Source organism: Lissotriton vulgaris, chromosome 7 (assembly GCF_964263255.1).
Source record: "Lissotriton vulgaris chromosome 7, aLisVul1.2, whole genome shotgun sequence".
Taxonomy (NCBI): domain Eukaryota; kingdom Metazoa; phylum Chordata; class Amphibia; order Caudata; family Salamandridae; genus Lissotriton; species Lissotriton vulgaris.
The window spans coordinates 294,577,090-294,604,851 of NC_141695.1; the positions used below are offsets into that span (position 1 = coordinate 294,577,090).

The window sequence follows — 27,762 nt, forward strand, 5'->3', positions numbered from 1 at the left end:
ATTTAATAAAAAACTGAATTCAGAAAATGGATAGCCAATAGCCATTAACCTGGACTATGGTCTGAGCTGTGCTGGTCTGCAGGACAAGGCTGGCTGTGGTTGTGCAGTGTGCACTACTATTCTGTCTAATTCTCTTCCATGAGGAAACACTATCTATGGGATGGATCCATTTAACAGCTTCTGATCACTGTGTTGTGTGTTGACATGCTTTATGTGCAATTACTGTGTTAGGTGTGGGCCTTGTCTCTATCAGAGTGCTGGCTGGACTGTGGTGGCTGTGCTGCCTATGAACCTGCTCTATCCACTGTGTCTCATCCTAAGAATGCAGTGTTCTGTTAATCCACTGTCTATCAAAGTAATATGTGTTGAACATGTATATGTAACACCTCTGGAATGAGACATGTAGTATTGCTCACATTACTTACCAGTAATCTTCATTACTTTGAGTCATAGTCTTCCTCCAAGCGGGCCTCGCTGAGTGAACAACTGCTTCGGTTGACAGATCTCACCCCTAAATAAAAACTTGTTTCATTTGCTCTTCTTTACCATGTGACATGATCATATGGCTGATAACTGAGGGGTCTTGACAAAGTGCTCAAAAAACAAGCAGCACACTTTAAAAACCACGTACGGTTTTTAACCACCCTCCAACATACCCCCAAGGGAGCGGAGGGAGGGAGGGAATTAAGACTGTGATGAGGAACACTATGACTCGGAGTAATGAAGATTACTGGTGGGTAATCCAAGCATTATCTCCTTCACCCGTCTTCCACATCACAGAGTATAACCAATCAATACACAAATTTCAGACATAGACAAATGTATTAACTGTGACTACAAAATTATTGCACTGTGGAGAGAACTGCAGAACCAAAAGAAGAAAATAATACTTCCTTCTTTCTTAATTTATAGTGTGAAATAAAAATTAAGTTGCTGAAGCAACAGACATACTTTAAGGAACCCCTTTCAGTGCTGCCCATAAGGAGGGCATGCTTCTGGTTGAAAAACCCTGGATCAAGAAAGGGATAGGGACATTAGCTTTCTGATATGCCAAATAAACAGTCATTATGATCTAGCAGTAGAAGTATGGTGACCCTTTTTTGTTAGTCTAAATGTCCCAAATATATATTCTACTACATTAACTGAGGCAGTTCGCTGTAGATATATAGAAAGGGCTCTATGAGCATCTAAACAGTGCAAAGTAGATGTCTGCTTATTAGAAGGAAAAAGAAAAAAACGTAGGCAACACTAAATTCTGGGATAAATGAAAAGACGATGTGACTTTGTGGAAAACGGATGAGTCAGGTCTGAGAACCATTTTGTCATGAAAAAAAATTCAAAAATGGCTTGATAGAGGGCCTCAATTTTACCCAGCCTATGCCAGTGGAGATGGCAACAAGAAAAAAACCTTAAGGGTCAGGAACATTAGAGATGCTGAGCCTAAAGGTTCAAAAGGCGAATATTGGAGTGCCAAAAGCTCTAAGGGCGGATCCAAGGAAGGGATATAAGTATGAACCCCAGTCTTTGTATGAAGAATCTTCTCAGAAGTTTAGAAAGCTGCATGTCAAGGGTATCTATGTCAGAACCCATAATGGCTTTCATTGCTTCTCACTGGTTGTGGAAGCATATAACTCCATTAGAAACCCATCTCTCAAAAAATCCAAAATTAGGGAGCCCTGACAGGATGAGTCAATGTAACCCTTGGAGATACACCAAGAATCAAAGTGTCTTGAGTGTCTCTCGTCGAAGTAATTAACTTTCTGGAGTTCCGGATAGAGACCTCAGGAGAGCAATTTAAGGCTTTTAATCTTTGCCTTTCAAATGCTTGACAGAGAGAGAGAGATTTGAGCTCCTTCTGTGGAAGTAGATGGAACTTGCGAGGATAAGGTGATATGAGAAATATCCATGGTGTCTTCACCTCCAACTTAGATAACAGAGTAAACCAGAGTTAGTGACATCATTGTGCAGCAACCAGAAGAAACTCTGCTCATTCCTTCCTGATCTTGACTAAGACCTTCATCAGAAAAGAAAATGGAGGAAAGGCAAACATAAGTCCCTTGAGCCACCAGAAACTCATAGCGTCCACCCCACAGGCCTGAGGATGTGGACAAAGCGAGCAAAACTTAAAGGGAATAGTGTTGTGTGGGGAAGCAAACAGGTCCAACCACAACTTTCTCATTTTGTTTTTAATATTCAGAAGAACCAAGAGAATCATAGTCATGGGCTCTGATGATGCCAATGGGCAACTCAATTTGTTTGCCTGTACATTCTCCCTGCCACTTGATTGTCTGTGCAAATTCTGACTGCCTGATCATTGAGGAAGGGAGCTAAAGCTAATATATTGCTGTGAGTTCCTTCCTGTTGGAAGAATGGCTGTATTCCTTCCTGGACCATACACCTTGAACAGAGTGTGTCTGCATTATTGCCCTGCAACCCAGACTGCTACCCTCTGTGGTCACTGTAACGAGAAGAGGAGGAGATAACAAAACCCCCTTTATCAGGTTGGAAGGATACAACCACATTGCAGCTTGGGCACTATCTCCTGTAGTATGAGAGCTATGAGTTTGTAGTTCTGTGACAATGGACCACAGTGACCCAGAAGATAATTCACCAGGGTATAAAGGTGAAGACGAGCCCAGGGAACCAAAGACAAAAAGGACACCACGTCTCTCTGAACTGCTAACCACAGTCTTGCTGAGGTTTCTCAGTGACTGAGCAGATGAGTCAACTGGTTCCTCAGTTGCTCTTACCTTGCTGGTTGAAGGAACACCTTCCCAAGAGGGCTTCTATAAACAGCCTCTGTATTGGTTTAAAATGAGACTTGGCTTTGTTTAGATGAAACCCATTAGACAATAAAACTTTGCAGACCAGTTGGAATGCCTCCTTACCCTTTGAAAAAGAAAAGGTAGAAATCAAGGAAAGCAAATCAAAATATATCAAGAGAATGAAGGTTACCCACCACAGAATCTTCGTGAACACCCTGGGTGACAAAACCAGTCCACATAGCAAGACACATACCTGGAAGTGATTTCCAAATACATGGAATTCTAGAAACTTCTGAGAACTGTACTGTGCTGTATTGGTAAATAAAGAACATTCCTGGAGAAATTAGAGGAAGGATGGATTGCAAAGTAACCATCTTCAATCATTGGTAAGGAATTAACTTGTTGACGTTTTTCAAATCCACAACAAGATAGAAGTCTCCTCTTTGCTTTTGTACCAGGAACTTGATAGATTAACATCCTAGACCTCTCTTGTTTTCTGGCACTGGAAGGATGGCACCATTGTTGAGGAGATCTAAAATTCCCTTCATTAATCTTTGCCCTTTCAGCGGGCATCGAGGTGAATGTGTAGAGATTAAAACATTCTATGATTCTGGGGAAAACTGAACTTGATAACCTTCACGGGCAACCTGGAGGACCCAGGCATCTGAGGCGTCCACCTGCTATAGTAGAGGAACCACCCCACCCCCCGTCATCCCCCCCGGCACGTCCCATGCCACAAATGGGATGTCATGATTCCTTGGGGGTAGATTGACCAAAAGTCCACCTATAACTGAATCCTCTCCCTCTCCCACAGGGAGAATTGACCCCAGATTATTATGGTCTCATGCAGATTTCTTTACAAGTTCCTCAAACTAAGGAAAGAACAACTTGCTGCCATTAATTTTTGCGGCGGAATAAATACCTTCAGCAGTTGTCCTAATTTCCTGTAGGTCAAACTATCTTGTCTATATACATTTATATAACCTGAGTGCATGAATTCGCTTGGTTTCACGGTATACATTTTGTATCTTGCCTGTTTTTTTCTGTTTTTACTGTTACAACCTATTATATATTTATACAACATAACTGCTTTTCTATCTGTTTATTGCCTTTGTTCTCTATGTCCTCACTTATTTTGAAATTTGTACAGCGCTCTGATATTTGCGCTATATAATACTCTGTAAATAAATACATTAAATAGAAGGTGACTCCATACCTCCGTTCGATGTTCCTAGAGATCAGAGACAAGGGGATGCTTCCATTTGTCCAACGAATTGCAAATATTGCAGTCATTCACAAGGAGGGTAAATCCAATACCAGCTCCATGTCCTACAGAACCATATCACTTCTGAATGCAGAACCTAAGATTCTAGCTAAATTACTAGCTACACTATTGATTAAGGTTATTGACACATTAGTGCACCCCGCCCAGTCAGGCTTCATGCCACGCCGGAATACCACTCCTAGTTTACGCCGGTTACATGGTGCTCTCGGTAGAATGCCAACAATCCTAGAACCCGCCATACTGGTATCCCTGGATGCCACCATGGCATTCAATATGGTTGAGTGGCCCTACCTCTTTGCCATATTAGACAAGCTAGGTTTTGGACCAAACTTCAAGAGCTGGGTCCGTCTGCTGTATTCCAATCCCATGGCTCAGGTTGTCGTGAACAACTGCAAGTCACCAGCTTTCCAACTGAGCCGTGGCATGCGCCAGGGTTGCCCTTTGTCTCCACTCCTGTTTGCGTTGGCCTTGGAGCCCCTGGCGGCATGGATCCATAGTTTCGCGGGATGCAGTGGTCATCGGGGTGGGAAGATAAGATATCACTACATGCAGATTATGTTTTGTTGTTCCTGACCTCCCCAAAGGCCTCCATGATTGGCCTCCTTGACATTCTCGCGGTGTATGGGGGATTCTCTGGATTCACCATCAACTGGTCTAAGTCTGTAGTGTATGTCCTACAGGGAGCACCGCCTAACCTTCCAAGGGGCTGCCCAAATCAAATAGTGTCGGAAAGTTTTCATCACACTGAATGCAGACCTCCTGGTACAATGGGGGTATTAGCCTCCCTGATGTTAAAAAATACTACTGGGCGTCTCATTTGGCAGCTATCAATCACAGGATCTACGGTCGACCGGATGACCCAGGGTACGCCATGGACCAATGGCTGCTCTCTGGGGGTAAATATATCAGAGCGCTCGAGGGCCAAGCCCCGCAGGTATCCCCTCACAGGACCCACTGCACATTCGGTTCATGTCTGGCATGCGGCTAGGGGCAGCTGGGATGGGACCGCAGGCTTACCTTGGCAACTGCACTGTGGAACTCTGAGAGACTGGGAAGCCTGTGGCAATACAAGGGTTTCGACAAATGGGATCTGATAGGACTCTCACGTATCAAAGACATTTGAAGTAAGGAGACTATTCTTCCCTTTGCCTCCCTTCAACAGCAGTACCGTCTGGCAGTTACTGAATATTTCCGGTATCTCCAGGTCCGACATGCCCTACTCACACAAATTAGGAGTAAATCCACATTGGAGGACAGGATATTCGAAGGCCACCTCCCGGAGAAAACCATTTCCCTGATTTATAAAAAGCTGATCAATAACATGGAAGATCCCTTACAATCTCTGAGGGAGAAATGGGTCAGCGAAAGTATAGAGCTAGATGAGGAAGATTAGCAAGAAGCGGTCTCCTCTCCGAGAAAAGTGGCGATCCAGGTAAGACTGAGACTGGTACAGCTCAAAATTCTGCACAGGATTTATTATACAAGGCCGAACTTGGTTCATATGGGTAGAGCAGAAACGAGGGAGTGTAGGCGTGGGTGCGGGGACGTTGGCACATTTAAACATATCATATGGGACTGTGTACATATACAGTCCTATTGGCAAGCCATACATCAAACTTTACGAGAGGTTCTGAAAATGAACATGCAGCCGGAGGCCCATAGATGCCTCCTAAATATCTGGAAACCTACAGACCTCAACTCCTATACTACATTGTGGGCTACTCTAGCTTTAATGATTGCAAAAAGGGACATTGCACAGCACTGGGGGGCAGGGCCGTTTCTACCATTAGGCAGGACTAGGCAGCCGCCTAGGGCGGCAAAAGGGCTGGGGCGGCAAAAGGGGGGATTTTTTTTTAAATTTGAAGGGAGTGATTGCAAGCGCACCTGCTTGTACATCCATGCTGCGCAGTGCACCCTAGCATAGTGGTGTGTGGAGCGGCCGGCGGTACCAGTGTACACACAGATTCTCACTCTGCTCTCTGCTAGTCACAACTTTCTCCCAATGTTCACGCATAATCTGCTGCTCACTCCTCTCACTGCTCCCCACACTTTCACACACTCGCAGCCCTCGCCCACCCCCTCCACCTCCACCAGAAGCGCCTGCATCCACTATTCCGCTGGTCCCCCACTTAACATGGCCTGCCATTCCTGTGACCCACCTAACCCGCCCTGCCTTTCTCTGCCCCGGCAGTCCACGAGGCAACAGGCCTACCGCTCCAGCCCTTCCAGCCACGGAGCTCCTTTCCTCTAGGAGGCCGAGAAGGCAGAGAAAGCACAGCGTTGCAGTGACAGAGGGAGAGGGAAGGGGTGCTGAAATGGGCAGCAGAGGCCTAGCTGTTAATTGTGCAGTGGGCGCAGTGGCACCGAGACACAGAAGGGTCCAAATATAGCTCCTTTTCTTACTCCACGGGGTATGTTTTCCTTGCTCACAGTAGGGCCCTTGGCACCCTTGCTAAGGCACTAGTAGGCAGGAGGGGGTGTGTGGGGTCTAAATGAGCGGACTAGGGCAGCAGCAAGTGGAGAATGGTTTGCAGGTGCATGTGGGAGAGGCAGAGGTGCTCGAGGCGGTGGCAGACGAGAAAGGGGGTGAGAGAGCTGAGGAGATAGATGCGAAATCAAGAACTGCTAAAGAGGAGTGAGTGGAATAGAGCAAACCACGCAAGAACCAGGGACACATCTGGTGTATTAGGGAAGCAAGGAAGGGCAATGCAACACGAAAGAAGCAGGGTGTGAGCAGGAACTACTGAAGGAAGGGATGGCACGCACAGAAGCAGGGAGAGGAGAAGCTAGTGGGGGATGGCAGGCAAGAAAGAAAGGGTGACCAGGACCTGGTGAATGGAGGGCAGGGGTGCTAAAGGAAGGGACACAAGTGAGTATCCAGAAAATGAAAAGACCCCTCACTTGTAACTTACCTCTAATCACACCGAGCTCGCAAAGCCTGCAAATCCAACCCTGCTTAAAAGAGTTCCTTTCAGTTTTTCATCTTCCTTTGGAGGGTCAATCCATTCCCCCTCCCTTCTACTCATCCATCCACCCCCTTCACCTTTCCATACACTAACCTCTTGCCCCATTCAACCATACTGTTTCCATCCATCCATCTGTTATTGCATGTGTGCATCCTTCCTTTCACACATCCACCCTCTTTCCTGATATTCCCTAACGCTTGTATTTTTACTTGCAGGAAGAAGAGGCCCTCAAACGACCTTTTCACTTTTAAGTAGGGACAAGTTCGCCATTCCATGGGGTCAGTGCTGGCTCTGCTTAAGCTGCTGGATTGGGGGGTTACCAATGTCACTGGGGGCACAGCTGAGAGAATGGGTGAGCTCTGCAGAAAGGAGTATATTAGAGAAGCGGGGGAGGGGTAAGTGTTGAATTAAGGCGAAAGGTGAGGACCACTGATATCAGGAATTGATGAAAGGTGACGGGGATGCATGGGTTAAAAAAGGGGGAATTTTGGGTACTCTAAGTTCAGTGGAGATAAAAGACACCAAGAGCTGAGATGAAAGAGGCGATGAGGGAATCATTGAGGGAGAAGGTGGTATGATAGGAAGTATCAGGAGTGCAGGGCATGGGAGCAGTTGCGAGCTGGTGAAACACGAAGGACATGGCCTTTTGAATAGGGCCAGGGCGGGGGTGGGGGTTAGAACAACACGGAGTGCTGGAGGGAGAGGGACAATCGAGAACTGCAGAGAGAGTAGTGGGGAGAGGCAGAGGAGAAATGCAAGGGAACGAGAAACACTGGAACAATAGGCGATAGACTCAGGGAGAGTTAATGAACCAGTGGAGGGGTGAGAGGTGCAGAGTAGGGAGCTCTAAAGGGAGGGCTCGATATGAACTTCAGAAGAGAGAGATGTGGAGTGATAGTAGTAAACAGGAGGGGGCGGCATTTTTCAATTCTCGCCTAGGGTGGCAAAATACCTAGAAACGGCCCTGCTGGGGGGCACGCCAGTCACCTACACTGAGACAATGAGAGGAGGGTCTTGACTGGTGCATGTTCAGGGAGAAATCGGTCTATACAGCAAGAGGATGCCCTGGGAAATGGAATTGAGTGTGGGGGTTGTAGAATCAATACAGAGGAGATATCTGTGTTCCACCAGCTCCAATACAAGATACTGAAACTCTTGAAACCACTTGAAATACTCTAAAAAGTACATTGGGTTTAGATTTATTATGTCTCATGTTGCAATCCAAAACATTGTATGGTTCCATGCTCGTGAATGTAACTGGTGTATTTTGTTGATGATGTCTAATAAAAAGTTTTATGAAAAATAGTAGGTGACTTAGTAGAGATTTCTGGCTTTTGTTCATGCTCCAGGATTTCATCCATGTGTGTCTTCCAGCTGCCACTTCTGAATCTGAAGCCGAAGCATCTGCACATAGAGAATCAAAGTATTTGTCCGATAGGAATCAAAACCTGTTGTTTCATCAATGTCAGACGTGCAGAAGCATCCTCCCCATGCTGTAGCTCCTCTGCTAAGGTATGAAAATCTCGAAGGAGTGACTGGATTATATAAGTCATGTAAGCCCAGCCTGAATGGCAAAATCAGAGACAAAATAGGATTTTTTATAGAAAACGTAGATCGATACCAAGATGCTTCCTCTAGTATAATGGACCCACTAGAAGCAAGCCCATTTACCAGAGAGTCCACTTTAACATTTGAAGGAAATGAATTCTAAAATTTGTCAAGAGAATAAACCTCTGAAAAGAATTGTGGGAAAGTTGACTTCTCCACATGCCCAGTCTCTAGGCAATAATTCTCTTATTGTGTTGATAATGAGGAAAAAAAATCTCTCCTCCTTTCTCAGATAAGTGGAAGACAAGGAGAGGTTCCCCCTCAAATTCTTCAAAACCTCCCTGAGTTCTGATCCTTAAATATATCTTCCATTCTGTTCTCTTTGCGCGTGCGACACGTCAATGTCCATAGCAAACTTTGTCTTTTTTGGATGAGAAGAGCCATCTCTAGCCCCAAAAGTAGGAACAGCTGCTTTATTTATCATGTCTTGTAATAAATCTATATATGGTTGGAGAGGTTCAGGGTTAGGGAACTGGGGCAGTTCCTCCTCCAAGGAGGACTCCAAATTCTTCCTCTTGGAAGGGTGTTTCTTAGGAGGATCCATTGAAATGAAAGGTAAGACAAGCAGAAAATGTTTCAACTCAGTTACAAATATGAAATGAGGATTATGGATGTCACATTTAAATAGCTCCAGTGACCTTTTTGCCTAGCACCCGAAACGTGGGAGCCTGCGGAAGCAGTCCTAAGCAATGATGGAAAAAGCGCAGCCCGCTTGATCTTTGTGGTCCAGCAACCAAATGCAAGGTTAAGCAACAACCTTGAGAGCCTTTGAAATGAACACCAACATCTGGCCAATGGATGTGAGCAGCTGGGTGCCTGAATAACTCATTCCTAATCGCTAAGCTAGGGAAACTGATAAATATTTCGATCGCACTCCTAATTGCTCAGTTGATGAACACAAAAAGACACCCATCAATGAAAACACTCATGGTGTTTAAAAGACAACGCAGCTGGAGCAGGCCTAATCAATAAAACATTGATATTTATTAATAAAATAAAAAAACGTAACTCTGGGCTTGATCTGGCAACAATGGTACAGAATAACAAACAGGAACTACTTTGTCACGGCTCCTCCTTTATTAGTCATGAGATCATCAGTCAAGCAGGATTTACAAAGCGTGTCTAATCACCCAAAAAGATATCCAGGCGCATTGATCTGTGATTTCTTGGTGAGCTTGCTTTCAATGATAATTCGAAGGTTTCTGGCGTTGTCAGAGGGAGTATGTGAGGGTCCTAGGTCTGATGAAGGCGCACCCGGCGCATAGCAGAGGGGCGCCCTTAGTCGCGATACGGGCAGGAGCATCCAAGGGTGGAGAGTCGTAAGTAGGCGGGCCCACAAGCCTTCTATAAAGGAAAGTCAGGACTAGCTGATGACACTAAGGTTGCAGTAGAATTCGGCTTCCTTCTTGCAGAGCTCCGCTGGGGTCCAAGGTAATTGTTACGCCAGGAGGGTGAATCACTAGGGACATAGGGGGAAGCAATTGACTCGGGGGGGAGGTGAAAGGTGCTGCTGACGCACTAAAGAAATGTGGTGAGTCAACCCTTGCTGAGTCAGTGGTAGCACCTGGATCTGTTGTCCATGGGACTCCAGACCCGAGTGCGAGGTCACTCAATAAGTATTCAGTATTCCGCAGCCTGCACCCTTCTCATAACTACACGGCCCGACTGGGTCGGCAGCTAGGTTTCCAGCAGGCAAAGGAAGGACGCTAGGGTCAGGTAAGCTGAGCATATCAATCAGTGGCAGGGACGCACATCTGTAGGATTCTAAATCGTAGGTAAGATATGAGGATGGCAAGAGGACGCAGAAGAGTATATCTACCAGGGACTCAACAGGTGTAGAGTCTTATTAGCCCCTAGTTCGGATAAAGCCAGCAACTCCTTTATGGGCAACAGCACAATCGTAGTGGTATTAATGGGACCCATTAGGGGTAGCGGGGGGAGGGCGAGTTCGACAGTAGCCGACTCGCCCTGTGGCGGAATTTCTGGCAGCAGAAATGGGGGCTACCCCAAAAATGTGGACTGATTTACTGGACTTTCCCCTTGGAAGGGGGTTTTTATTAATATGAGCACTGGGCCGGCAGGAGGGGGGCTGGCCTGCTGGCGGTCCTGCACCTTTCTGCCCTACCCCGGGATGTCCGAAAGTTGAACCTTTTGGGGGAGTTTGCCTAGTGGTAGGTATCCCCTGGCAGGGTTGGACCGCGATGCGGTGCCCTGGAAGTTATTAATAAATGTATACCCTTTGTTGAAGGTGAGGGCGATGGATAAGGTAAAGGGGCCTGCTGGCACTTGCCATTACCCTTGGAAATGTTCCTTGGTAGAGGAAGGTTGAGATACTGATGTGTTGCTTACACAATCGATGAACTGTTCATCTGCCTCGGCTTTTTAAACAATTATGTATGATCTGGCTGATCTTATGAACGGTGTGCTCATAACAATGTATGCCTTACTATGACGAAGGTTGTCATTTATCATTCCACAATGCGTTGTGTCTATGTGATTAAAAGGCTACGCCCTTGGTTAAACCACAGTAATGACTCTGTCCATTTTCCTTGGGAATGATGCAGTGGGGCGCAGCGAGTGGCACGTGTGAGCGCACTATGGCCATCAGGAGTCATTCCATGTGTTACTGCTGTTGCTGAACATCAATATTTTCATCTTGTCTGTGTTCAGTTGCAGGCAGTTGTTCTTCATCCAGTAGGCAACACTCGTCATGCATCTGTAGAAGTTGGTTCTGGTGGTGGTGGGAATGTAGGTGAGAGGAAGGATGAGATGGGTGTCACCTGCACATTAAATGATGCTGAGCCAGCGGGGTCATATATGCGTTGCAGAGCATAGGGCTGAAAGATGGGTCCTGGGTACACCATAGGTGATCTTGAGTTTCAAGGTGAAAGGAAGGATGTGCTCCACCCGAGTGCATCACCTTGGATGTCGAATTGGTGGAGCCTTTCAATCAACGTGAGGTGAGATATAGTGTCAAAGGCTGCAGAGAGCTCAAGTAGAATCAGAGCTGCTCTTTCTCCTCAGTTGAGGAGGGTTCAGATGTCGTCAGAGGCTGCGATCTGGGCGGTTTTGTGCTGTGATTTCTGCTGAATCTGGATTTGTAGGCATCAAGTAGCTGGTTCCGCTCCAGGTGTGTAATGAATTGCTTGTTGATGATCTTTTCCAGTATCTTCACTGGTAATGGAAGCAGAGATTTTCCAGTAATTTGTGAGTGCGTTGGTGTCGGTGGACGATTTTTTGAGTAGTGCTCACTTTGGCGTGTTTCCAGGGATCTGGAAATTTTGAGGTGGTGATAGAGGTGTTGAGGAGGGTGGTGAGTTCCTGGCCGATCCTTTGTTTTCCAAGGTTGAAGATGTGTTGTGGGCATGGGTCTTTGCAAGCTACTGAGTGGATGGTTGTTATGGTGGAGGTGGTGTCCTGGGTGGAGATCAATCTGTGGTTGGTTTCGATTGCGGTGGTGGCGTATCTGTTGAGGAAGACCGTAGATATGGTTCGGAATTTCTGTATATGGTTGTTATCTCATGGAAGAAGTTGGCGAGGCTGTTACACAGCTCCTGGGAGGGTGTGATGTTGTTTTCGCTGGCAGCCAGGTTGGTAAATTCCTTAACAATGTTGAAAAGTTCCTTGATGTTGTTGCTGGTTTTGAAGCATGTGGCTAGGGCTGTCTTCTTTGCTGCCCTAAGCAGGTGGTGGCAGAGGTTGTGTGAGGTCTTGAAGGCTGTCCTGTTGGAGGTGTCCTTGCTGGTAGTCTATCTCCTCTCCAGCTGTTTGCTGGCTTGTTTCATTGTTTTGAGTTCTTGGGTGTACCAGCAGGCCTTTTTATGGGCTTTTCTCTGGATGTTGCTCTTTATAAGGATGATGCTGCTGGTGCAATTGATGATCCAGGCATTGAAATTCTTCACTCCTTGTTCTAGGTTGGTGGTGGTAGCGGGATTGGAGGTGTAGGGCGTCTGTCCAGCTGTTTCTGAGATTTTATTCCACCTCCATTGGGGGTGCTTGTCGTCTTCGGGGTGGCAGTGCAGGGGCTAGAAATGCTGAACTGGATGATGGAGTGATTGGTCCATATGAGTTCTGTAACATGGCTGTACTTGACGTGGTTGCTGGAGGTGAAAAGGGGGTCCAGTGTGTGTCCTGTGGTGTGTGGAGGGTCATGGACGATCTGGGTCATTCCGAGCCTGCTCATACTGCTGAGGTGTGGTGTTGTTGTTGTTCGGGTCATTGATGTGGAAACTTAGGTTTCCGAGGAAGATGTAGTCCTTGGAGTCTAAGGCTAGGGGCTCAATTAAGTCTGCAATGGTGTTGCACAAGCTGGAACGCAGGCCTGAAGGTTTATATGTGAGGGTGGCTCTGATGGCTGACTTGTCGTCTGTGTGAAGTTGAGATGTTCCATGGGGTTGGTGGTGTTGTCGATGGTGGTGGCGGTGCACTGTATGGTCTCTTTGTGGATGATGGCTGTTCCTCCTCCCGGCTTGCTGGTGTGCTCCTGGTGAGTGATTCTATATCCATCGGAGATTGCTGTGGCAATGTCTGGGGCATACTGAGGATGTTTTGAGAAGGGCGCCTTCGAGTTGGTGTTTTTGTTCACGTGGTATCTGTGGTGTAACTATTCACGGTGGGGCTGGTCAATGGGCTGGTGTGTGTGCTGTGGCAGGGTAAGTGGCAATGAGTGCAGGGGAAAGGTTCAATCGTGGAGTGTTGGTCGTGCAGTGGCAGTGTTTGTTTGGGCATTTGGGGTCAAGGTTGTATATCTCGGCGATGGTGTATCTTCAGGAGTGGGAGGGCCAGGGGTTGTGGTTCTGGGCATGGTCCAGCTATGAACGGACACAGAAGGGTTTGCCTTTGGCACACCAGGGCTGTGCCCACTGCGCTGTTGCACTACGGCCTGAATTACGTAGGTCCTGGGGTGGGATGGGCTTCTGTTGGTGGGAAGAAGGGTGAGTGGGAAAACCGGGGTGGGATAACCCCAGCAGAAAAACCCGGGCAGCAGAGGTGTCACTGAATCAGTCTGGAACAAGCATGAGCTGAAGTCCACAGGCAAGTGGCAGACAAGGTGTCCAGGTGCCTATTCATCATGATATGTGGTAAAGAAGGGAAAATAACAGACATTTTTAGTTCTGGGTGAAATGTGTGTAGAGGGAGGAGTTGCACAATCCGTGAGGCTTAAAATACATAGGGATCACAGTATGTAAAAGGCAGGCAATGAAGGTAATGCTCTCTCTACTTGATTTCAGCATAGTACTGGTCAGTGGAAAATGAAGAATAAAAGATGAGAAAAAGGACGAATAACATACCATAAAATGAGACGTGGAAAGAAATCTCTCGCCATATTCTCTTGTGATGCATGGATGGGCCACCTCCACAATGAGATCTGCCTGTCTGAAGCGGAGAAACCAATCAAAGACAAGGCAGAAAGAGAAAACATAAGGAGTCTGAGAGTGAGACATGTAGGACCAAAGATGCCTGTTCCAAAACTCCAAGCCCCATGTTATATCCTAGACCTGTGTTCATTTACCTCTCTCTGAATTCACTAAGGTCATGGAGCTGTAGCTGGGCTGGCACCTTCTCATCCATTTTTTTAAGATCCCGATTCCAAACAAACACCAGTTCATGGTGACTCCGGGAGCCCTCGTTCAATAGTCTGTCCACCAGATATTGACCTAAAGAAAATAGAAAGAATAGTCTTTATTAAGAGCAAAGCCGTAGGGAGGAAGCCATTCCATGACCATTAGGAGTGACAAATCACAGATCCTCTTCTCAGTGGCCAGTCACATACTCATACCACTCAGTTAAAACAGGGTCATACAATGGGGGGGGCGGGGGGGAGGGGGAGAGGTGGCAAAAGCTTGAAGCCCTAACCCCTCCTACCGTAAAAACAGAAGTCTCTGGTACACTGAGAACATTATAATAAATCTGTATTACACAGAGTACCACACATTTTACATCATTTTTCCACTTAAATGAATTGTATTGCATTGTACTGCATTGTACTGCATTGTATTGCATTGTATTGTATTGTATTGTATTGCATTGCATTGTATTGCATTGCATTGTATTGCATTGCATTGTATTGTATTGTATTCTATGTATATAGCATTGCGTACCCCAAACCAGGCAACAAATTGTTCCAATGTGCATCAGATTGCTGGATATAGTATGATCTGTTGGGTGCGGGGCATAAGGTTGAAAGATATTTCGACAAGGTGCAACGATGTCACTGCGCATAACCATGAGTATGACGCAATCACACATACAGAGCATTTTAGGAGCAGTTGGAATCGATATTTGAGGCCACCAAGGGCAGTCAGCATCTGCTTTAGTGGAGTTCCTCAGCCTATATTCCATATGGACCCCACACAAAAAATGACAGGAGCCCACCCCCAGTATGCACCTGTAAGCCACAAGGGTATTTGCAGTGCATAAGCGACAAATGCCCAACCCCTGGTATGCATTGTTATGCACCTATTGTGGATACAATGCAAACCCAGTAGTTAGTGCTATATATGAGTGTGGAATTTGTTCTCATTTCTATTTTGGATGGAACAACACATTTTGCACTAACCAAAAATTGCAAAAATAACAAGTGCCATGAACAACTGTCGCTGGTGTTCTGGTTCTTCGCAGTGTTCCCATACTTCCACAGCGATAATTACGCATCGTGGCATAGTGATGTAATTTTGGGAATTTCGAGTAACAAGCATAACGCAAAATGTGTGAAGATTTGAAGATTAACTGGTATTGTGTCGGGACCTAACAAAGCTACGTAGAAACAAGCACCACATTATTTTCCATTTAAATCTATGCCTATAGTAATAGCACAAACACCATTTGAAGTAATACAATTACTGATTCCATGCATGTACTGACCTCTTAATGAAGGTTCTAGACTATGAACTCATACCTATTTTTTACTCACAAAAGTCCGATGAATAATTAGATATGCAGAACCATGGGCACCCATTGGTGCATTCATTTCATGAAAAGGCCAACTTATCAGGTGTAGTGCTACAAAAACAATAAACGAGTGGTTTATCTGTGGGTCTGTAGTTTGGCATGTGTGGCATCTCACGTGCCACCTAGTGTCTGGCATCACTGGAGCTGCACATATGATCTAGACAGGGCCCAACTAATCATGTATTGCCATTTGGACTCCAACTGCATTTGTTCTGCATGATTTTATTTCAAGAGCAGAGGCTCATATTATTCTCGATTTAATCAAACTGCAGCAGTCAAGAAAAACAGAACAAATTACACTACCCCTGAAGGGCAAGGAACCAAACTGGCCAATGGGAATGTTAAAGTAGTACATCAACAAGAAACAAGAAATTCATACAGTACTCTTGACTGAGCTCAAGCGGTCCCCTCTTCTTGCTGTCACAGTCAAGATAGGTATTGTATTCATATTGCCATTATTAACATTATTGGTCTTTAGGTCATTATAGTGTTCAATTAATTATTGTACTTTTTTCCAGGTGTGGTACAGTTGCACGACCAATGGATGGCTCCCGTCAGCTTACATTTCCATGTCTTTCACTTAGAGCGAATAGGTCTGGTTAGGCTTTCCCCCACAGTGCTCCATATCACGTGTCAGAGGTGTTGCTCAATTATAATTCCGATAGACCATCTTTGTTCATGCCATGTCCCTATTTATAGGTATGGATTTGTTTCTCTAAAATATGAGAATAATAATTTAAGAATGTTTTTAAAAAAGATGACATAAAAATATTAACAATTAATTCGAAGTATAAATGAACATACATATGTATGAAAAACATATATGAAATGCAATTAAAAAAATACAATATTTATAAAAAAATATTTTAATTAAAATGTGGAATATACATATATATCTATATATATGCTTCCTGGTGTTAGGCCCACCCGGGCGCCCAATCACAGAGGAGGGGGTTGAGCCAAGGCAGCTACAGGCCATTTAATGCCGGTTGCAGTGTGGGAGCGCAGCAGACGTGCGTAGTGGGCGTGCCATAGGCAAGCCCATCTGCGCCCGTCCATGGACGTCCGGGGCCATGGAACAGTTATTTTACCCAAATTACATCCTACTCCTCAGCTGAGCTTAAACAGCTTCACTCAGACAAACTCATACCAAATCCATCAACTTGCTCCAGCCTGGTCAAACATGGGCTTATTGTAATAGAATGTTCTTTCTTGAACTACAATGCCTAACTATAGTGCAGGACCCCCCATTCACAAGAGGGAAATGGAGCTCGTAGGCTATCCCACCTGCTTCATGGTAAAGCATCAGCTGGATATATTTCTCCTACTAAAGTTCAAGTACCCCGACATCCTTCTGCTAACAGAAACCTGGCTTTCTCAGGATTTTTCCCCTGACATGATGGCAGCACTACCCAAGGATTACTACATCCTCCGACACTACCGCTCTCAGCGGAAAGTGAGCTGAGGAGTAGCAGCCATAATACTCCATGATCGGAAATGTAATGCCTTAACGCAGCTAGATCTACCGTCAGTAGATAACCTTGTTGTCAAACTAGAATCCGATCTGTGTTCTGCTCTATAAGCCCCTGATAGCATGCCTTTCTTCCCACAATCCTTGGGCAAAGAGATAGCTCACTTAATAATCAATCATGCAAATATGTTGCTGATCAGTGATTTCAACTACTGGTCTAACGACACATTAGGCAGCCCTCAATCCATCAAACTATCCGAGCTACTCACAGGGTTAAATCTTACTAATCAGGTGTCCTCCGTCACACACATTAAATGGCACACACTTGACCAGGTCTGAACAGCCAACTTTGTCACGTCCGCCATGTCGGTTTCACCGTGCACATGGTAGGATTGGATTACTGACAGAATATCGAGGAGCAAAATATCGACCTACCAAAATATTGAGGAAAAGATATAGAATGCCAGAATATCGAATTCCTATCTACAAACAGGTAAGTACAAATGTATTGAATCCAAATATCGTTGTAAATAATACAGTTTGTTAAAATATAGAATTTTTTATATGTCTTAAAAGTAATATAAAATTAATGAAATAATGATTATAATTAACTAAAACATACTTAAAACTACTTAAATAACCTTAAAATTAATAAATAATTATTGTAAGTAAAAAAAATAAACATGCATTTTTATTTTTAATACATATACATATATATATATGAACTTAATATTAATAAAAAGTATTCAATATTTTTAGCGTAGGATAGGGGGAGGGTAAAATTTACTATTCCCACTCCAGTGATTACAACAGTCGGGAAAGCGTTGGATAGCATGAGGGAAAAAATTACTATTCCCACTCCAGTGAGTGCAACAGTAGGGAAAGCTTTGGATAGCGGAAGAGTGAAAATTACTATTCCTACTTCAGTAAGTGTAACAGTAGGAAAAGCGTTGGATAGCGGGAGGGTAAAAATTAATATTCCCACTCTGGGGAGTGAAACAGTAAGGAAAGCGTTGGATAGCGGAAGGGTAAAAATTGCTATTCCCACTCCAGTGAGTGCAACAGTAGGGAAAGCTTTGGATAGCGGAAGAGTGAAAATCACTATTCCTACTCCAGTAAATGTAACAGTAGGGAAAGCGTTGGATAGCGGGAGGGTAAAAATTACTATTCCCACTCTGGGGAGTGCAACAGTTGGGAAAGCGTTGGATAGCGGAAAGGTAAAAATTGATATTCCCACTCCGGGGAGTGCAACAGTAGGGAAAGCGTTGGACAGCGGGAGGGTAAAAATGACTATTCCCAGTCCAGTGAGTGCAACAGTAGGGAAAGAGTTGGATAGCGGGAGGGTAAAAATTACTATTTCCAGTCCAGTGAGTGCAACAGTAGGGAAAGTGTTGGATAGCGGGAGGGTAAAAATTACTATTCCCACTCCAGTGAGTGCAACAGTAGGGAAAGTGTTGGATAGCTTAGGGGTGAAAATTACTATTCCCACTGCAGAGAGTGCAACAGTAGGGAAGGTGTTGGATAGCGGAGGGGTAAAAATTACTATTCCCACTCAGCCACGGCTGACAGTGGGAGTACCTGCAAGGTGGTGACGTGGGGAGGGGCAAGGTGGGGGGTTGTAATGTATGGATTACGGAGTTTTAAAGGTAAGTAAACATTTAAATAAATAAAACGAATTTCGTTGCGCGCACTGCATCGCATTTGGGGATGCAGTGCACTCAACGAAATTCGTTTTATTTATTTAAATGTTTACTTATCTGTAAAAACTCCGTAATCCATATATTACTACACCCCACCCTTTCCCTCCCCCTCCCCACATCACGGCCCTGCAGGTACTCCCACTGCCGGCCGCAGCTGTTCCCACTCCAGTGTGACCGTCCTGATCCTTCCAGAGGCGGCCGCTCCCCCACGCAGCTCCCCACCCCAACTGCAGTGGTATCGTAGCGCTTGGCATTTATTGTGATTGCTGCCTCCTCGCATTGCTCATACTTTTAAACTGTGCTGCTCTTACTTAGCCGCGCTGCAGAATCGATTTAATTTAATTAATTTGACTCGAACATGCTCATTGGTGTCTGTTGCTGCCGGATTCTAGAAAGTGAGAAATCTGAAGCGCGCAGTCAGCGAGTCCGCATTGTGCCTTAATTTATTTAATTTATTGTGAATGCATGTTTGCATAGCGTAGTACTGCCCAATCCAATTTGGTTATTATGCCAGCAGCCATCTTCACGTTTGTTGTTGTGCCTCCTTGCTCGGACCTACACCCCGCCCTCGGCCTCCCAGCTGTCCCTCCCTCGCACTGAGTCTCCTGCCCCGACCCTCCGCCATCTCCTCTGTGACCGTCCTGATCCTTCCAGAGGCGGCCGCTCCCCCACGCAGCTCCCCACCCCGACTGCAGTGGTATCGTAGCGCTTGGCATTTATTGTGATTGCTGCCTCCTCGCATTGCTCGTACTTTTAAACTGTGCTGCTCTTACTTAGCCACGCTGCAGAATCGATTTAATTTAATTAATTTGACTCGAGCACGCTCATTGGTGTCTGTTGCTTCCGGATTCTAGAAAGTGACAAATCGAGTCCGCATTGTGCCTTAATTTATTTAATTTATTGTGAATGCATGTTTGCATAGCGTAGTACTGCGCAATCCAATTTGGTTATTTTGCCAGCAGCCATCTTCACGTTTGTTGTTGTGCCTCCTTGCTCGGACCTACACCCCGCCCTCGGTCTCCCAGCTGTCCCTCCCTCGCCCCTCCCCCTCCACTATCCATTTATGACAGATGCATTTGCGCGCAGCGTCCACGCGCAGCGGACGCACCCCATGCGCGCCGAAGGTGCGCCAAAGGTAAGCCCGTCTACGCCCGTCTGCGCCTGGTGCGCGCCCAGCGCCAGACCCCTTGGCCTTCGCAATACCCAGCCCACAAGATACACATATGATGCCGCAACTCTCCTCACCCTCAACCCTGGACGCACACCACAATGCTGCAAAGCCACCCCAGGACGGACCCACGGCCCATTCGCCTGCCGCACCTGCAAGTTCACCTGCTCCAGGACCCTCACCAAATCCACTTCCTCCAGACATAGCTCCGAATCTAACCACCTGAAGTGCATCCTGCTAAACACCCGCTCGATCCACAGACACGCCACTGAACTCTGGGACCTACTCGACACTGCATCACCGGACATCGCCTTCCTCACTGAAACTTGGATGAACACATCGTCAGCACCCGACATCGCTATAGCCATACCGGACGCTTACAAGATCATCCGAAAAGACCGCACCAACCAAACAGGAGGAGGCATCACCATCATCCACAGGAACACCATCAAAATCACGACCAGCATCGACGATAACCTTGCTACCGCTGAACATCTCCACTTCCAGATCCACACCGACCCCAGGACCACACTTAGAGGCACCCTCATCTACAGGCCCCCAGGAACCTGCACTAAATTCAGTGATGACATCACTGACTTCGTCAGCCCACATGCCCTCGCCTCCAAGAACTACATTCTATTAGGAGACCTCAACTTCCACCTCGAAAACAAACAAGACAGCAACACCAACTCCCTTTTGGACAACCTGGCCAATCTCGGACTCAAACAACTTGTGGGCACACCCACCCACGTAGCCGGGCACACGCTCGACCCTATCTTCACTTCCAGCAAGCACATTTCCTTCGACTGCACCACAGCTCTCCATTGGACGGACCACAGCTGTGTTCACTTCAGCTACAAAACCACCTTGACCCACAACTGCACACAAACTATTCCTCGGAGAAACTGGAACAAAATCACCTCTGACCAACTCCTCACATCACTCAACCAAAACCCTCCCACCCTCTCATAGGGCCCAAACCAAGCGGCCACCAATCTCAAGCAATGGATCACCCACAGCGCTGACGAATTAGCTCCCCTGAAAAAGCACCAGATCAATTCAGGCAATAAAAAGGCCCCCTGGTTCAATGGTGACTTTAAAAATTCCAAGAAGCTATGCCGCACCCTAAAGAAAAAACATGGAGAAAAAACCCAACTACCGACAACATGGCCACCCTCAAGGCGGCCACCCGCAAACATCACCAACTGATTCGATCCACCAAGAAATCTGCTTTCAAGGATCGTCTCGACAACAACGCCCACAACAGCAAGGAACTTTTCAACATTGTCAAAGAATTTACCAACCCCGCTGCAGCATCTAACGACATCACTCCCTCCCAAGACCTCTGCAATGCGCTATCCTCCTTCTTCTACAACAAAATTGCAGACATCCACAACAGCTTCGAGAACACTCCCTGCGAACTACCCTCCCCACCCTCCTCAGATCCCACACCGCCAACTAACAACCTCAGCGCCTGGAACCCAATCACCACCGAAGACACCATCCGCCTAATGAACTCAATCCACTCTGGCTCGCCAACCGACCCCTGCCCCCACCACATCTACAACAAAGCTGACTCCATCATCGCACCCCATCTCCACGATGTCATCAACTGCTCGTTCAACTCTGCCACCTTCCCAGAAAGCTGGAAACACGCCGAACTCAGCGCCCTCTTGAAGAAACCCACAGCTGACCCCGCTGAACTAAAAAACTACCAACCCATATCCCTCCTCCCCTTCCCCGCCAAAGTTATTGAGAAAGCCGTCAACAGCCAGCTCGCCGCCTTCCTTGAATCCAACAACTCCCTCGACCCCTCACAATCTGGCTCCTGAGCCAAACACAGCACCGAAACCGCCCTCATCGCAGCTACAGACGACATCCAAACGCTACTGGACAACGGAGAAACAGTGACCCTCATCCTACTCGACCTCTCCGCCGCATTCGACACAGTCTGCCACAACACCCTTATACAACGCCTCAGCAACATCGGCATACAAGGAAAAGCCTTGAACTGGATCATCTCATTCCTCGCGAGGAGAACTCAAAGAGTCTGACTTCCCCCATTCAACTCTGATGCCACTGAAGTCATCTGTGGAGTACCACAAGGATCATCACTCAGTTCCATCCTCTTCAACGTTTACATGAGTCCACTCGCCTCCATTGCTCCGTCAACACAACCTCAACATCATCTCTTACGCCGATGACACCCAGTTAATTCTTTCCCTCACCAAAGACCCTAACACCGCCAAAACCAATCTTCACGAAGGCATGAAAGAAGTAGCCGAATGGATGAAACATAGCCGCCTAAAACTCATCTCAGACAAAACGGAGGTGCTCATCCTAGGATCATTCCCCTCTGCCTGGGACGATTCATGGTGGCCTTCCGCTCTGGGCACAGCACCCACACCCACTGAGCACGCACGCAATCTGGGCTTCATACTAGACTCCTCTCTCTCGATGTCCAGACAAGTCAACGCAGTCTCATCCTCCTGCTTCAACGTACTTCGTATTCTCAAAAAGATCTTCTGTTGGAACCCCCTCGAAACAAGAAAGACTGTCCCCCACGCACTGGTCACGAGCCGACTGGATTATGGTAACACACTATATGCCGGAATCACAGCAAAACTACAGAAGAAACTGCAACGCATCCAAAACGCATCAGCAAGACTCATACTGGACATCCCTCGCCAAGATCACATCACCGGACACCTAAAAGACCTCTACTGGCTTCCCGTCAACAAGAGAATTACATTCCGTCTTCTCACCCACGCACACAAAGCCCTCTACAAACTAGGACCCGAACTCCTCAACACTCGACTGTCCTTCTACACACCCACCCGCCAACTTAGATCGTCCAATCAAGCCCTCGCCATAGTCCCGCGCATCCGAAAATCCACCATGGGTGGCAGGTCCTTCTCCTTCCTTGCAGCCAAGACCTGGAACTCACTCCCTACTCACCTCCACCATACACAAAACCACATCTCCTTCAGAAAAGAACTCAAAACATGGCTATTCGACAAAAACTGAACCCCCCCTTCCTCAAGCGCCTTGAGACCCTCGGGGTGAGTAGTGCGCTATACAAATCCCTGAACTTGAACTTGAACTAGTGAGTGCAACACTAGGGAAAGTAATGTTTTCATATTTAAATTTAAAAAAAATATCAATACCAATAAAAAAATTACTTAACATTAATGACCAATTAGAAAATATGTAATAATTAATTATTTATAAATACCAATACATATTATTTATTCAAAAGTAATTACCTATGCATAATTAATTAACAACCAATTCATTTTCAATACCAAAAATTAATAAGTAATGAAAATGTTTACCAATTAATAATTAATAAACAGAAAATTAATTATCAATACACAAACATATTTTCAATAATTACTTAATTACAATTAAATTACTTCCCACCCTATTCTCCTATAAACCTGAAACCCACTTCAAATAACAAATAATACAATATAAATATCAATTAATCAATAATAAAAACTAATTACCAATTAATAACAAAATTACTTACCAATTAATATGTAATTAACAATAAATGAATTATCAATACTAATAAATAAAAATAAATAATTACTTATTAACAATTAACTTACTTCCCAACCCTATACACCTATAAACGCACAACCAGCTATAGAATTAAAACGCACAATTAAATTTAAAATAATTAATAGTTCCTACAAATTAATATTTAATTTATTAAATTACTTCCCACCCACTTCCCTTATAAACCCACCATATGCTACGGAATTAAATTACTCAAAAATTAAATAACATAAAATTCATTACTTTAAAAAAATTCAAACACAGATTACAAAAATATTACATACTTTAACACATATACTAACACTTAGAACACTATAAAAAAATGTATTATATTTTTAACAACTGTATTATGACTGTCGATATTACTAACTGTGATATTATGAAAATCGGTATTTCTTACCTGAATTTCGATATTCTGCACCACTATATTTTTGCGATTCGATATTCTGTCCATCCTATATAAAAAACTTGATATTCTGTCCAGATATTTTCTTTCAATATTGTGACTGTTCAGCGGTGTGATCACTATCTAATTAAATTTACCATCAATGACATTACCAATGCCAAAACCCCCACCTTTGAAGGGGGAACAACAAGGAAATGGAACAAAATTGATAAACCTCTATTCCACAATACACTGGTAAAACTCAGTTCCACCCAATCACCCTTCTATTAATCATAGGGAAGGAAATTTAACATCATGACTATCAGCAGCCAGCAACAAATAAGCACCACTTAGGAAACACGGACCTTGCCCGACGTCATGAAGCTCTGAGATGGTTCTCCTTCGACCTAAAAGCCCGAAAACTAGCTCTTCAGCAACTTGAATGGAAGTGGAGACACAACTTCCTATCAGAAGACAAAAGGATCTATTTAGACACAATGAAAACCTAGAAAAAAAGCTATTCTGACCACCAAAGCTGCCTACTTTTCCACTAAAATCTTGACTGCAACCGATAGGTCCAAGGAGATTCTCTCAATTGTCAATGAGCTGTCCAATCCTGAGTTACAATCAAACCCACTCCCTCTCAAACATTATATAACTCTCCAAATACTTTCTTCATTGACAAGATTATAAAAATTAAGGCCAGCATTCCGGCATGACCAAACCCTGACGCTAATCACATTACACCTAAAAAAAACAGCAAATTCACACAATTCCTAACAATAAGCAACCAGACATTTTTGGATCATCTATCTAAATTAAAATCAGGCTCACCCAGGATTTGCGGCCCTCCTGGCATTTTAAAAGAAATGTTCACCGTTCTTCCAAGTACAGCTCTATCTCTTCTGAACGAGTCACTGTCCGAGGGCCTTGTCCCCGAAATCTTCAAGGAGGCAATTTCATTACAAGACCGGAGGCTACCATTATGCATATCAATTTTAATGCAGCCGCATACATCATAAAGCAAAGGTTCCACAATAGAACATTAGCAAACAAATAAAAGGCATGAGGACATAACAATCCACCTCTTTTAAATGTGTCTCCAAGCAGATAAGGTCCTTATTTTTATTGCTATTACTGATTGATCTTCATGTTTACCTTCATATCTTATCTTGCCATTGCTTATTAATTTATCGCTTGATAGTGTTTTTACTATACATTGGTCTCCTTGCTGTACATTTATCATGTCTCATTTGTGTGTTTTGCTCCCCCCCCTGACTCGGTCACCCGACCTCCAATTTATAGAGGCCGGCTCCCGACCTTGCCCACTTGTTCCCCCATGTCGTTCTGCCTTTTTAATTGCGCCTTAAAACGCTTATCTTGGCTTATTTTGCTTCAAATCTCTCGCGCTGGCATCGCGCGTGGCGCTCTACTCACCTTGCGGTTATTTCATAATATTCTGTCCACTTATCATACCTCCTGGCAGCCAAATTAGTTTTTGCTGTCCCCCTACCGACATACAGGGACACGCGATCTCTCTTCTCCTGACATCTGTCCCATTTCACCTCAAATAGCTCTTCTTCAAAAAATCGGGCAGCGTTAGAGGAAATACCCTTGGCGACGCGCATGGAGCAACGCCGCGTTGCCAAGGCTCCTTTTCTCTTCCCTCTCTCACTCTTCAAGCGTGTCGTAGCAACAAACACAGCTGAATCATGCTCGAGCCCTTAGGTAGTTGCTCGGCGCGCAGATCAGCTGTTTCTTTCGTGATCGGAGACGCTTTTAAGCTGTCCCTGGATCTTTTAAAACAAATTAGCGATTACTTGGCTTTGTAATCACTCCATTGAGTGCTCTCTCCCTGGGTCATTCCTACTCAGTTTAGTACTCTCTCCCACCAACTCTTATTAACCCTCTCCTCTCCTTAATTAACCTATCCTCAATATCTATTAAAACATTTTTTTTTAAAAGGGGACAAATTATGTACCTGGCATAAAAAAATTAAAAAAGGAAGATATACTCCTTTAATGCTCTTCACACAATGTCTGACACAGGCCCAGATGAGGCTAGCACCCCTGTATCTGATATGGGAAATGAGGCAATCAAAAGTCTAATTCACAAACAAATGAGATCCTGTATGTTTTCAACACTATCTCAGGTTATGGCGTCAAAAAGATCATTCCCCTCTGAAGATGATGATACCTTGGGCCTACTTCCCACCCAATTCACCCTGCGTACCATCAAGATTTCCCCCTGTTCATTGCCTACTAAAGGCCTACACTTATTTAGCCAGAACATGGTTTTGTTTTTGAGCTTGTCATAGAGCTCTATCTGGCCTGGTCTCAGCTCCGGTACCCCTGTTAGAATAATTACGTATGGGGCTGCATCAGGGGGTAAAATAAGACATACTGGAGTATTAGTGGGTGACCTGGGGGTTGGTCTTTCAGCTTGACACCGGGTCACAGGTAATGGAGAGGATTGTCTGTGGACCATGACTTGATGGGTGCCTTTTGCCGCTCCCCGGGTAACCTCCCCAATAATGGTGGGGTGACCCTTGGGAACCTGGGCTGAGCTTGGCATTTGTATGCTTAGAGGGGGCAGGGGCATGTAGCAGTAGTGATGTGTCCTTTTGGGGGGTGACTTGTTGGTAGCGTGTCTGGGCTTATGATAATAGACTCCCCTACTGTGGTGTTACATGGGGGGGGGGATTATTGCCGCCACCAAGCCCCTTTGTTTTAATCAAAGTTACTACCTTGCCCAGCCTACTGAGAATTAGTTTTGTTTGGTTAGCAATCAGTTTCTCTAAATGGTTCTGTAGGTCGGATATAATTTGGGCTACCCACATTGGGGGCGCTTTTGTGTCTGACTCGCCCCCTCCATGTGCCCTTGCCTCCAGAGACCTACCCTCCCAACCTTCTGCCGTACCCTCACCCCCCTTGAACATCCTTAATGAATGGAACCCAATCTCCACTGAGAACACCATCGGCCTGATGAACTCCATTTACTCAGGATCCCCTACAGACCCATGCCCTCACCATATCTTCAACAAGCAGACTCCATCATAGCACCACACCTCCGAGACGTCATCAACTGCTCCCTCAACTCCGCCACCTTCCCGGAAAGCTGAAAACACGCCGAACTCAGCGCCCTTCTGAAAAAACCCACAGCTGACCCCACCAAACTCAAAAATTACCGCCCCATCTCGCTCCTTCCATTCCCGGCCAAAGTCATCGAGAAAGCTGTCAACAACCAGCTCGCCGCCTTCCTCGAAACCAACAAATCCCTCGACTCCTCACAGTCTGGCTTCCGAGCCAAACACAGCACTGAGACCGCACTCATCGCAGCAACAGACGACATTCGAACTCTTCTGGACAATGGAGATACAGTCGCCCTCATCCTCCTCGACCTCTCCGCAGCCTTCGACACAGTCTGTCATAGCACCCTCCTACAACGCCTCAGAAACATCGGAATCCAAGGAAAAGCACTGGAATGGATCACCTCCTTCCTTACCGGAAGAACTCAGAGAGTCCGCCTTCCACCATTCAAGTCGGAGGCCACTGAAGTCATTTGCGGAGTGCCACAAGGATCTTCACTCAGCCCCACCCTCTTCAACGTATACATGAGCCCCCTCGCGACCATCGCACGCCAACACAACCTCAACGTCATCTCCTACGCTGATGACACTCAACTGATCATCTCACTCACCAAAGACCCGAACACCGCCAAAACCAACCTACATGAAGGAATGAAAGAAGTAGCCGAGTGGATGAAGCACAGCCGTCTGAAACTGAACTCAGACAAAACAGAAGTCCTTATCTTAGGTACCTCCCCCACCACCTGGGATGACTCCTGGTGGCCAGAGGCCCTTGGAAAAGCACCCATCCCGACGGACCACGCACGGAACC

At 45.6% G+C, this 27,762-nt stretch overlaps 1 protein-coding gene across 1 annotated transcript in view; it reads right to left on the bottom strand.

Annotated features, from left to right (window-relative positions):
- The window catches only part of ASPDH (aspartate dehydrogenase domain containing), a 186,658-nt gene that overhangs the window by 70,025 nt on the left and 88,871 nt on the right, over nt 1-27,762 (bottom strand). The window contains exons 3-4 of the mRNA XM_086930103.1: nt 14,137-14,281; nt 13,916-14,000 (exon numbers count right to left, since the gene is read on the bottom strand). Of these exons, the coding sequence (XP_086786229.1) occupies nt 13,916-14,000; nt 14,137-14,281 (230 nt within the window). The remainder of the gene's footprint in view (nt 1-13,915; nt 14,001-14,136; nt 14,282-27,762) is intronic.